The sequence below is a fragment of the Chenopodium album genome, chromosome 1 (assembly GCF_948465745.1).
Source record: "Chenopodium album chromosome 1, dcCheAlbu1.1, whole genome shotgun sequence".
Taxonomy (NCBI): domain Eukaryota; kingdom Viridiplantae; phylum Streptophyta; class Magnoliopsida; order Caryophyllales; family Amaranthaceae; genus Chenopodium; species Chenopodium album.
In genome coordinates this window covers 81,832,783-81,846,489 of record NC_137834.1, presented here as the reverse complement: position 1 = coordinate 81,846,489, position 13,707 = coordinate 81,832,783, and the positions used below count along the sequence as shown (strand labels likewise).

At 33.6% G+C, this 13,707-nt stretch overlaps 1 protein-coding gene across 3 annotated transcripts; it reads right to left on the bottom strand.

The window, feature by feature from the left end:
• Positions 1 to 9,439: 9,439 nt before the first annotated feature.
• On the bottom strand, positions 9,440 to 12,904 carry LOC145558524 (photosystem I assembly factor PSA3, chloroplastic-like). 3 transcript variants are annotated; one of them, XM_081619801.1, is made up of 4 exons: positions 12,456 to 12,904; positions 11,817 to 11,981; positions 10,122 to 10,459; positions 9,440 to 9,884 (listed from the first exon to the last, which is right to left on the bottom strand). In XM_081619801.1, the coding sequence occupies exons 1-3, from the start codon at positions 12,846 to 12,848 to the stop codon at positions 10,130 to 10,132; spliced, it is 888 nt and encodes a 295-aa protein (XP_081475927.1). In that variant the 5' UTR covers positions 12,849 to 12,904; the 3' UTR covers positions 9,440 to 9,884; positions 10,122 to 10,129. The 3 variants fall into 3 exon arrangements, with proteins under 3 accessions (XP_081475927.1, XP_081475926.1, XP_081475923.1); XM_081619800.1 differs by having other exon boundaries at positions 9,440 to 9,862; XM_081619797.1 differs by lacking the exon at positions 9,440 to 9,884 and having other exon boundaries at positions 9,975 to 10,459.
• Between the last annotated feature and the right edge of the window lie 803 nt (positions 12,905 to 13,707).

Below are 13,707 nucleotides of genomic sequence, written 5' to 3'. Positions count from 1 at the left end.
TCGTGGGTTTGTGATGGTGCTGCTGGTGGTGGGTCTTCGATCTGGTGGTGGGTTTAGGGAGGCTGGCTGCTCTAGCCGTGAGTTATGGAGGGGATGAAGGAAATTAAAAAAAAAAAAAATTAAAGTTTTTTTCTTAAAAAAATGAAAAAAATAAAATTAGGCAAATCAAAATATGACACGTGGCAAGGTAACCTATTATTGTAAGTTGGTGACCGATTTGGCCTAATAAAATAGAATACCCCTTAAAGCTTGGATTATTGTAGAATAATCAAAAGGTTGGATTATTAAAAATAAATACGTCAAAGGTTAGATTATTGAAATCAAATTTTCCTAGTTAATTTCAATAACTAACTCTTTCCGTGGTATTTTAAAATTATACACTAAGACGAATATAACAATATCCCGCACTTTTTACTTTTGTTGGTATATGATACTCGTAATAAGAATTTTCAATTAAATAGTTGATTAAAATAGACATTATATTAATGAGATAGAAGTAGTAATAGTATCTACGTAGTATTTTTTCTCCATCATAAATATATCTCGTACATTAGCACGTATATTGTATTAATCCTAGTGGGAAAGGAGGGGTGAGGCATTATAAAAGGGGCAATAAGGCCCATCTTCCTAACATATCTTACAATTCCACACTTGTGCAGAACTCAATCAAATACAAAGCCAGCAATAACAATATGGTGGTGTCGGTGTCTTCAAACAATTATTACACTCTCAAAACTACACTTCCTACTTCTCTCTTCTACTTCACTCTCATAATCTCAACAACATCCCTAGTTTCATGCCAAGCTAGATTATTCTTGCACCTTAACAACGAACTAGACTCATACAACAATCTCGACACGTCGTCGAACAATCACAGTAAAATGGCTACAATTTCTTCGTTGTCGTGTGAAAATGATGACTTATTTGCTTGCGAAGCGAGGTGTGTAGCGTTATCAGATAACGGGTGTCAATTTACTTGCATTGACGATGTTGGCTTCTATTGTCTTTGCCATTGCGACAAACAATCGGAGCGCTTCGACGAGACGCTCGTCTCGTCGTTGGCGTTGCCGCTTCGATGAGACAATGACTAGTGATTAATGTGGCGGATGAGGTGCCCGGGTTCAAGGGGCAAGAGATGAGCAGAGTAGATTTGGTATTAGGAACTCGATCTCTTCTAGTCAAGTTTTTAATTGGCTTAATCGTTACGGGTTTAGCAACGAAAGGTGCTCTTTCAAAATTTAGTTGGCACATTACTTGTTAAAATTAAATTATTAGCGTAATAGGTAATTTTAGCAAGATGAAGTAATTTATTGTCTTATGTATAGATATGTTTGTATAAATCTGATTACGCTATCGCCTATCTAAATAAGATTATTTTCTAGTTAGTTCAAATTACATTATCAGCGTGATAGATAATTTTAGTCGGAATAATTTGTTTTCTTGTGTGTAGATATGTTTGTGTAAATCAGATTTTTATATTACCTCCGTTATAGGTTATGTACAACGATTGATTTGACATAAAATAGAGAGGGAAAATGTCTAATCGTTGTACATAACCTGTAACGGAGGTAGTATTTGAATTTGATTAGACAAGACCCTTTTTAGAATTATTTTAAATATTGACAAATTAGAGAAGACCCTTTGGGTAATTTTAAATTATTAATATGGTATTACTAGTAGTAATAATTTAGTTCCACCATATTTTCTGTTGTGTTAATTTACTACTCCGTAGTCAATAAGAAGATCTTTGGAATATTGGAATAGGCTACGTAGTTAAGTAAAGTGGTTGAAATAATTGATTATCAGCATTAACTTTGGGACAGCATCCCAAGAGCAATGCCCCACAATAAGCGTCAGAAGATAACTCGGTTGTCTCATCAATTTATTATTGGGTTCTTTCAATATTTGTTATTTACTCGTTTTTAAGAAAGGGGTCATTTTTATTTTTCTAACTCAAAAGTGACCAACTTTACCTTTTTTTTTTGAATTTTTTTTGCCCATATTGTTAACCTATCTTTAAATACCTGGCCAATAATGAAACTCATTCCTTTTAAACAAAACTCCTTTTGTTTTTTTAGGACAAACGACGAACTTTTTTGGTATATAGGTAGCTCAAAAAGGAAAATAATATTGACGGAGCTTAGTGTTTGTTTGTTGGTGAAACCTATTATTGGTGGAAGAGCCGAGATCGTTTCTGTTTTATAGTATAGAGGAGTTATTTTTATTATAATCAGTTTGTTTTAATATGAAATTTTTTTGGGCTTATAAACAGACTGAGCTATTTGAGGACTTGTTTGGTTGACAAACAAATTCACAAGTTTGCTTAGTAGAACTTTCATGGGAAGTAGAAATTTCTACATCCAACCAAACAATTTTCGAAAATTCCTAAAAATTACAATTTCATAGGAATTGAGATTTCATGGAAATTTCTACATTCAACCAAACAAGTTTGTGTTAGAAAAACAATGAAAATTGATGTTCAAAGAGACCGGATAAATTCTTCAAGGCACGTGATAAACGCTTTCCTAATAGTTATTTATCGACTCTCTTTGGAACAATCGAGTTACACGATAACACTATTGGGATACAATGAAAAACCAATTAGTTTTGCTTGTTCTTACAAAACTAATTCAACAAAGTTTGAGTATAAATGTGTTTGTTTTCACTCTAAGAAAATTACTGCAGATTTTCTCTCAAAGTAAGCAAGAATGATTTTTAATTGTAATCTCATCCATCATACATGTCATATAAACTCCTATTTATAGAGTTTATATGAAGAGCAGTTTTAATTCCAACGGATATGCCCGTTCACAAAGCAAACCGTTCAAAAAACTGTCAAAACCGTCAGTTTTGAACTTTGCCCGGTCAGACCGGGCAATGGAGCCCTACCGGGCGCGAGCAACACTTTTGTAAAACATGTAAAAACTGACAAACTCCCTTCGCCCTGGCAGACCGGGCAATTGAGCCCTATCGGGCGCGAGCAACATCTCAATGAAATTGAGATAATTGACAATTTTTACTCGTGCTCGCCCTACAGGGCAAGATTGCCCTGGCAGCCAGGGCGAAGCACAAATTTGTCAATTTTGCCTTGTTTTGTCACTTTTATACATCTTGCTTTGCTATACCTCTAAGTATAATCATTATACTAATCCTCCTCAACTCCTAGCATAATATAAACTTCATATATGATACATAAGCTCCATTTATTCCATAAATGTTCCAACAGTTTACTTTTCCCGTTTTATCTAATCTTAAAATTTAACAATTTTATGATTAAAGGCATGTTCTGATACGATTATTTTCAGTTCAATTCAGCTCTAATAAGTTCAGTTCAGCTATAATAAGTTCGGTTATAGTTCATCTCTAATAAGTTCAGTTTAGTTTAGTTCAATTCAGCTCCTAATTTCCAACTCTTATAAAATATTTAGTTCAGTTCAATTTAGCTCTAATAAGTTCAGTTCAGCTCAGCTCTAAAAAGTTAAGTTCAACTCAGCTCTAATAAATTCAGTTCAGTCAATCAGAACAGGCCCTAATTTATGAAAAAAAAAATTGGTAAGGTAAAATTTTGACTAACAAACTAATTCATCTAAGTTTAGATAATACTGCATCCGTTCCATAATATAGTTGTTTTTTGTGTGTTTTCACGATATTTAAGGAAAGAAGAAGAGAAAATGAACAAAGTACATCAATAAAAATGAAAAGTATAATCATAGACAAAAGTTAGAGAGAGAAAGTAGGAAAAAATACAAAACATATGCAAAATTCAAGGGTAAATTAAAAAGTAGAATAAATAGAATTTAAAAAAAAAAATGTGAGGGTATAAATGATCTTTACATACTCTTCAAAAGTAGAAACATGAACAATATTTTGACTCTCCAAAAAAAAAAAAAAAAGAAATTAAGAACTATATTATGGGAGGGAGGGAGTACTAAATAGTTCTTGTTAAAAAATTACAGAATATATAGTTATAAATACAAGGTTCTTAGTTTTAGTCGTATGGACTACACAATACACAAAATTATCTGTTGAATAATATGCTTTCCAAGCATCACTACATGTAAGATGTAAGTGTCATACATTGTTTGATAAAAAAAAAAATTAATAATTTTATAAGGGGCTACTCCTCCTATTGCCTTATGATTTTGGGATGAAACCTTATTTCATCTTGCAAAGTGGACTATGGGCCTGTTCATATTTACTTATTTTCAGTTCAGTTCAGTTCAGCTCCAATCAGTTCAGTTCAGTTCAACTCTTAATTTCCCTCTCTCATAAAATATTCATTTCAGCTTAGTTCAGTTCAGTTCAGTTCAGTTCAGCTCCAATCAGTTCAGTTTAGTTCAGTTCAGTTCAGCTCAGTTCAGTAAATATGAACATACCCTATCTCTTCTGATTTGCGGATGCAGCTCAAGAAATTTGATTAACCATTAAGAAATTGTTAGTGTGATCTTCGCACAGGTTTTGATTTGGGTATTTTATACCCGGCCAGGTGGCCCAATCAGAAAGTGCCACGTGGCCTCCGTATAGGTGCCATTTGGACCTATGGAATGATGACACGTGGAGGGTGGACTCTTCTCCGTCCTACGTGGACTGCAGGTCCAGCAGGGACCATTCAGGTGGCGACACGTGTCACACAAAAAGTGCTTCAAAATCCTTTGGGCACAGTGACACGTGTCACTCAGGCATTGGCCCTGGGATGGCGGCCTTCTAAGGCCCAAATCCCGAGGCGCCGCAAAACGGCGTGACCTAATTACTAGGTCACCAGATCCTAGGAAGGCACACTTTTCAAAAGGACCCTATAAATAGGGACATTATGTCATTTATGACAGGGAGAAAATTTTGACACGCAATACGAGACAATACGTCACTTACCATAGAGCTGTCGTTTTCAAGGAACACACAGCACTTTACCTGAGCTTGGAATCCAAGCAGATAACTTTACTTCCGCACGTTTTATCTCCGAACGTTTACTGACTTAATCTTCGGAGGCGGACCACCGACCATCCGGCGGTCCGTTTGCTTTGCAGGTACAGGCATCCTCAGTTGAATCCAGTTTCAGTGTTGTAACTCTCCCGAGGGACAAAAACCCCCGAAACAGGTTTCATTGTAGAATTTATAGCCCCACTTCTTCAATATAATCCGTACATAAAATGATCATTAATTCACTATAGACTTTATAATCCCACTTCTTAAAGAAATGGGTTTATTAAAATAAAAAGGTGAAAGTTCGAACACCAAACTGACCAAAGCTTACAGACTCATACGGAGTACTACACTTTGGCCTACAGACTTCCTAGAAAATGCTCTAGGAAATTGTTTGGTTCACTTCAACAAATTCATGAGAATTATTTCCTTTTTAGCTTGTCACCAAAAAAAAAAAAATAAAAAAAATAAAAAAAATTGTAAGAAATTCAAATTACTCGTTCTATTACCAAAAATACCAATCGCATTTTCTTTTTCTAAAGGATTTTTTTTTATATAAAAAAAACTTCATGTCTAATAGAAATACTTTACATTAAATTTTTTGCTTATAAGTAAATTGGCACTAACTAAGGGAACACATTCCTTGCTTAGATTTATTTCAATCAATCAACCCAAAAATAAAAAATTTTGACGATCATTGGCTTTACTATCACTTTGACAATTTATGATATGCAAACCCAAATTGTTGCAAGCCTTGCCAATTGCAAATTTAAATAATCAAAACATCTATAATTGAATCCAAATAAAAACAGAGTTTATATATATATATATATATATATATATATATATATATATATATATATATATATATATATATATATATATATATATATAAAGATTAGTTAAGCTTCTTAAGGGAAAGAAGATACACTTCTGATCTTGATTGCACCTGAGGAGAGAGAGAAAACGACCTTTTTCCAGCCAAAAAAAGAAGCGAGGACAATTTGGTATTTTCACCTCAAAATTCACAAGGAAATCTGACTTATCAAGGGGGGGTTTTGGTAAGTCAATTTCTGCACTTTTTTTACGGAGTATTTCGTAGTGAATTATCATTGCCCCCATTTTCTCTATTGTCAACTAAACAAGAGACTAAACATGCATTTCTTAGGATTCGAAACTTCCTACACATTTTCTAGCTAAGTTGGTTTTACTATAGACTCATACACCGCTTCAGGGCTCAATTGAACAAAAATGGAAATGCCGTTGATGGGATTTCTAAGCCTTTTTGAGGTCCAACTCGAATTCACACCCAAGTAGAGCGAAAATCTCTTTTGCTCTACTTGGGTGTCAATTCGGCCAGGCCTCAAAACCGAGATCTAAGACTTAGAAATTGAAATCCCATCAACATTTTTCCCACATTTGTTTGATTGAGTCTTAATTTTAGCAACAATTTTGACTTACTACCTTATTTTGAACTCATTTTTATTACTTAATAAAATTGGGAAAAATTGACATTTATTACCAGCGAAAGTACTTTGTGTTATATTTGTTACCCGTTTAGTTTTTTTATTTTATTTTGCTACCACCTAAAATCAAAGAATTAAAATTTCACTACCACTTAACGGAATCTGTTAAGGTTCCGTTAAGTTTATTTTAAAAAAATTAAAATTTAAAAAAAAACCCAGCTGCCCTCAACTGCCACCCCTCCACCTCACTGCTACCCCTTCCCCCTCCCCCCTGTCGGCGGCCGGTGCAAACCCCACCCTCCTCCCCTTCCCCTACCCTACGCAGCCAACCCCCCTTCCCTTTCCCCCGTTATTGCTGCCACGACCCCCACACCGAACCAAAACCACCCCCTTTCCCCTTCCCCCCACCGGAATCGACCCCCAGCCCCGTTACCCCCACCGAACGGGCTGGGGGGCCGATTCCGGTGGGGGGAAGGGGGTTTTATTCAGTTCAGTTCAGCTCCAATCAGTTCAATTCAGCTTAGTTCAGTAAATCATAATAGACCCTTAGATGATACGGAGATTAAAAAATTACTCTTAATTTTAATCATTAAAAATCAATTTGACCATACATGTAATTCACCAAAAATATAAACCAATAATAACACAAATACAAAAAATGAATTTCTTTAGTACAATATTATGGCTTTTAAAAACACCCCCACCCTAATAATTGACAGAAAAAGTAGGTCTACTCTCATCATTTTGCTTGAATTAATATCGCAATATCACTTAAAAACTCATACTTTAACACATAATAAACCCTTGTAATAGTGTTAAATTCCCATCCTTAAAATCAAATGGGATGAAAGTGCAATGCTACCGACACATTCCAAAGGGTGACGGCCCTACCCGACTACCTTATCACCAATATGGCAATATCCCTATCTATTTCTTGACCTTAGGAGTTAGGATATTAAGATTTAAGAGAGATTTTATGTAGTCCAGGTCTTTATACTATACATATCTAAGTGGCCCTTTCTTACACAAACAACGTGAGCCATGCTAGATTTTTGTCAATTGCAATCCCTTACATTATTTGTTGTTGTAATGTTGAATTGATTGGGAACCACATTGGACACACCAAGACTTTTGATCGATCCCCAGTTTTGAGTGTCCCTAGAAAAACTTTAACCTATTATAATTAGTTTTTTCTCGGCTTGTAGAATAAGTTTTTATTGAAGAGAAGCTGATACGTAAAATCAAATAAAAATTCATTAAGAATATGACATTATCATCAATTGATATATATCTACAATCATCATCATGTGATGGGAAATTCTTAGATAAAATAGTGTTGTACACCCTCTGTTACCAAATAATTGAATCATTTCTCTTTTGAGGTCTAACCTCAAAAACTTTTGACAGTCAAAATAGTATACTGAAGACCATAAAATAGCAAATGGTGCAATTATTTACTTTGCAGTATTCTCAATAAACTTGTCATGCATATCCGATCCAAAAAATAAATAAAAATAAAATAAAATATAAGGAGTGTGAAAAACAACATGCACAATTATTATTATCATAACTAGTGTTCATTCCAGGCGATGCCTCGGGTCTTACGTTAAATATTCTTTACTTTGTATTATAGTTTTCATTTTTTTTTTGAGGAATCATGTATTATAATGATCCTACATACTTTTATTATAGATTTAGTTGATGAAAATAAAAAAAACCTGGCCTACAACCCTACATTAACTATATTTTAAGAAGAATAAATAAGCAAAAGTATTACTTCGTAGATAGCAAAGATGGTATGACTTTTTATTCATTTATTAATGGACTCGGATTCAATTCTTGACATAAACATTTTGAATTTCACATGTATCGCTGACATATGATTCTCCTTGATGACGTGACATCTTCTTGGTAGAAGATGAAGATAGGTAACACGTGGTGTGTATCCTTGATTAGGAACGCCTTTTAGGCCCTGTTTGGGAGAAAGCTGAAAGCTGAAGCTGATTGAGTTAGCTGATTTTATTAACTAGATTTGACTAACTTATTGTGTTAACTGATTATATAAAAGTGTTTGGTAAATAGCTGATAGCTTAAAGGTGATTGAGTATGTGAAATGACCAATAAGCTAATTGTGGGGTAGGTAGTTTAGATAGAATTTTAAATTAAATGAGGTTATAAGTGTCATTTCACAATAATTAATGAATAAGCTAATTGAAAAAGCTCCTAAAATGAGCTTTTTTCAAAAAGAGCTTATTTAGTGGAATAAGCTCTTTCAATAAGCTTACTACCAAACACTTGTATTAGCTTGTTTGACTAGTCAATCAGCTAAAGTTAGTCAAATAAGCTAATATACCTCCAATAAGCTAACTACCAAACAGGGCCTAATATTAGATTGAAATTTTATTTATTCATTATTTTTGGTATTTTGAGGGTTTTTTATTATTATTATTATTTTTTTACTTTATTTTTGAAATTTGATAAAGTATTTTGATTAAAATTTTAATAAAATTCCAAAAAATAATTTTGATTAGTACTGTTTAAAACTTAAATGTATATTATTCCATGGGTCTTCATCAGTAATCATATATGTGAAGTATATATGATTACTGATGAAGACCCATGTGCAATACTGATTCGTTTACAATCCAAGAAGCAGTCCCCTAAAACTCCAAAACATACTTACTACTCGTAGGACACTAGGACATGACAAAGTTTATTAATGAAAATGATATCAATTTCAAGAGTTAGTTTTGTACAACCAGTACTAGTAATGTAGACAGGAAACTTCAATTCTGTCACATATAATCATATATTTGTGATATGTCCCTTTAGAAGTGTATTTTTACAGAGGAATTATTATTGTTAAATCAAAGAACAAACAAAAAGTATAAAGAATATAACGAGCTAAGGTAATTTAACCCCATCTAGACTTTATTAAATTTGGAAGAATTGATTATAGTTTATTTAATTATATAGTTTATTTAATTATATAGTTTATGCTTTCTTGTACAATGAAGATGAATAATGCAATATTCATCTTGTAAACCTGGCAATTGCAAAAGACTAATTGTTATATACTTCGGATAAATATACCTCAATATTTTATCATCAAACACTTCTTACATCTTGATATATCCATTACATTTTTGGTTGCATAAAACCCTTCTGTATTATCCAATTCTATCTGGTGCACCAAAAATAAATAATGTACACATAATAACCTTCAAATTTATCCAACATCCCAGTAATCTCATGCTCGTGAGCTCGTTTCACACTTTTTTGACAGCACCTTGCGTAAGGGGACTAGTTTAAGGACTTGAGTTCTTGAACTTTTAACTATAACAGGAGTGTATATTGATCATGTATCACACCTTTATTCTAGTAATGCAGTTGACCCTGTCCGCGAATCTATACAAGTTCATGTCCTCCATACGCTTCTCAGCCGAGCAGTCAATACTCAGTACCCTATGTTTCAACTGTGCCAAAGAATCAAACAGGCTATAAATTTCTGAATATCTGATTAAGAAATGGAATCATCAGGCCAGAAAAGGATTCAAAAGATAACAGGCTAAATATGTTCACAATTGATTTATATAGCCATTTATATCTCATTTTCAACCCTTTCCATTTAATCTGTCAACTCATTACATAATTCTCCCCGAAAGTTTTTACAAATCAGCTCTAATTCAGACTATCATTGGCATCAAAGAGAATAGGAGGAAAGATTACTCTCACTGTTCTGTTCAAGTGCCTTCGTTGCTGTTCTGCTTCAGGAATTGGAGATCCTTCATCTGTAATTGTATAGCTTCTTTGGACAACGGTTTAGGCTCTTCAGGAAATTCTCCCTCTTCACCACCTTCGGCTACTTTTCTTGCTTTATCTTTGACAATTCTTTCAATCTCCGGTTGTTGAACACTGGGAAAGACAGCTCTAAGAATAGTAATTAATAACCTTTCATCTTCTTCTTCTATCAAGTCCTTCCCAAAGCAACAAACATATATAGCATCAAGCGCTTTTTCAGCTCTTAATTCCATTGGGATTGTAGGAGCTGCAGCATTCAGTTTAGCTCTTCTCTGCAGTAATCACTCCCACAATGTCATTGGCACGAATATATTATATGCAGCAGGTACATACTTTATCAAATGGTCATATGGTCTACAAATGAAGTGAATTTTCAACTTCCTAAAGGCATAGTACTAATCTTGAAGTTGGGCTAGAATCTGAAAAATTTCTACAAATTCGGCTAAGCTAATGATTTAGCTCATTCAGGTTTCCCCATGAAAGAATAGCTGAGGAAGTACATCTTAGCAAGTTCCTTTAACATTGAATGAATTACAAACTGATAATCAACAATTGGATTCCATCACCCCTCAAGTAGACTTAAAGATGAACTGTTATATCAACATGCATGAAAATGACATGGATTGCAACTTGTTAATCACAAAAGACTCAGTTTCCTCTTTTCATATTGCAATTAAAAATTTTACTTTCCATTGTTTTGTATTCATGCTGATCACTGTGGTCTAGCAGTGAAAAAGCAGGGCAACTACACAAGTTTGGTAAGTATTTCGGGTATCATAAACAAGGCTAGACACCTATGATATGAAACGGAGAAGGATAGTGGATCCCTCCATTTCCTTATCCTTCTCTTGCCCTATATCCCATCCTAATAAGGGAAATGTAGTTCTTGCTTTCCCTTCCCTCCCTGTCCCTCCAAATTTTCTTATTCTAAACATGAAGTAAAGCAGCTAGACAAGTTTGATGAGTTTGAGGGTATAGTTAAGCACGTATTGGCAATGATACAAAGCTGCAAACAAGACTCACCCATACAGAGCTTGCTGGTATCCATCACCAACAATGATAAGAGTCATATGACTATAATTTACTAAACAAAGATATCAACATTCATCCGTGTACATCATCCTCCATCCATCACATGCCAAATGTCATCTATTTTATGACACATATATTGTATAAAAGTACAGTTCATCAACTGTGAGTGACTAAAAGCAAAATTGTTGTTGGAAACCTAAAGAAACAAACTTTCATAACATTGATTCATTGTATGTCAAGAAACAAGGCCAAATGATGTTTGTGTCATAGAGCACTGTTTAATTCACCGAGTCTCAACTTATCAACATTAAGGATAAGGCCTGATAATGGGTATAAATTATCAAGGACCCTTTACTAATTACTACAGTTGAGTTCTGACTCATTTCCATCTTCACCCCATCATCTAATTCAACTTGTGCAATGTTGGGAGACATAATTATAAACACTTACAATTACAATATCATGAAAGGGAACAACTTCATTATGTTTTTCGGACTTCCTAAACTAGTATATATATGAATGTGACTATTGATTACGGACAAACGGAATAGTTGATATTGAACACATAGGAAGCAAAAAATAATGATATTGACTTGCCTCTTTTGCTTCAGTCATCTTAGCAATAAAAGTCTGCTCTTCAAACTCAATATCATTCGAAAGACGAAGGCGTGCAACTCCCTCCAGAATTTCTTCAGATTTAAGTAGACCTGCACCAATTGCTGCTAACCAACAGCACAGTAGAACGTATAATGGTTCCCCTGTCTATCCAAACCAAACCACAATTACCACCCAAAATTACATATATAACTACATACATAACATCAAATGACATTGAAATGTAGAAATTAATAACCATAATCACCAAACATTCAACAATAACAATGTTTTAAGTACAACTTTTATCCGGAGTTAGTGGTCACGTCATTACTAGTTCAAATTACACTATCAACGACCTATATAATCAATATGATAGTTCAAATTACACTATCGGCACCCTGTTAATTACTAGTTCAAATTACACTATCAACACCCTATATAATCAATATGCTAGTTCAAATTACACTATCGGCACCTATTAATTACTAGTTCAAATTACACTATCAACACCCTATATAATCAATATGCTAGTTCATGTGACACAACATCCTATTATATCACTAGTTCAAATTACACTATCGCACCCTACTAAAAAATTAATTCCGGACAAAGAGAGTAATAGAAGGAATAAGAAATTACCCTTCCGCGACGTTCTTGGAACTCATAGAAAGCTCTAGAATCATTAACAGAACACTTATTACCAACTCTTCTTCGAAATTCAGCAAAATCAATGATATCCCCAGCAAGACCACCTTCATCATTAACAATTCTAGCAATGAGACCAACAATGGGTAATGAACCAATAACTTTGTTTGCAAAGCTAGAAATTGGGTTGGTGTTTTCAATATATGCTCGAATTACTGAGAAATTGGTTCTTCCATTTGAATGATTTGAAGTTGGGTGTATTCTGAGTTTTCTGGGGTTTATAGAATTGTTGATAATTTGATGGAAAGTTCGATTATTTTGGGTGGTGATGGTGGTGGTGTAGGAGTGTTTTGCTGAGACTTGGGTAGGAGATAGAGTCACTGCCATGGTTTTTGATCTTTTGAGAGGTTCAGATTTCTCCAATTATATTGTACTAGGATAGCAAGATACTTCATAACATTAGTACTACTATTAGTGCTTTAAGATCATATTTAGCACACCATAAAAAAAAAAGTTAAGTTTAGATACACTTTATTAATTTATGTGCGGTTTTTATCGCTAAATATCTTTAATTTGTTAATGAACAATATTATAAAAATTATATATTAATAAAATACACATTATTACGAATCTAACAATACCTCACTTATACTACATTCGTTACATATTATTTGCAACGATTAGACATTTTTCCTCTCTACTTTATGTCAAATCGTTGCAAATAATATGTAACGGAGGTAATATTTGTCTCTTTATAAATTATCGTACACATAGGGTCTGTTCTTATTGACTGAACTGGGTTGAACTGAACAGAACTGAACTTATTAGAGCTGAACTGAAATGAAATGAATATTTTATAAGAGAATGAAATTTCAAACTTTCGTCGGGTTATTAAATTCAACCTAAAGTAAAGCTATACAATTAATCTATAAACAAAAAGTAAATAATCAACATATACACTTATATTTTAAAATTAAAATTATAATCAACGAAAAAGCATGATGTTACAAATGAGCAAGTAAAAAAACAACGATGATGTATCCGATATGAACATAAAAAATTCCATCTCTTTAAAAAACTAATTTTTATCACTACTAACATCATCAACAATTTTAATAAAGAAACAAATAATTTTAGTTTTTTTAATAGGAAAATTAAAAAACGGATAAATGGATCTAAATTTAAGGGTCAGACCCGGATCCAGATCCATTTTTTTAAGCAGGACCCAGATCTAACGGGTCCAAAA

What these genes read in the sequence shown, in the direction of transcription:
- LOC145558524 (XM_081619801.1), bottom strand. Translation starts at nt 12,848, where the DNA reads ATGGCAGTGACTCTATCTCCTACCCAAGTCTCAGCAAAACACTCCTAC. An exon ending in TCCAAGAACGTCGCGGAAGG is followed by an intron (nt 11,982 to 12,455) that starts GTAATTTCTTAT and finishes TGGTTTGGATAG; the next exon opens with ACAGGGGAACCATTATACGT. An exon ending in AGATGACTGAAGCAAAAGAG is followed by an intron (nt 10,460 to 11,816) that starts GCAAGTCAATAT and finishes TGATTACTGCAG; the next exon opens with AGAAGAGCTAAACTGAATGC.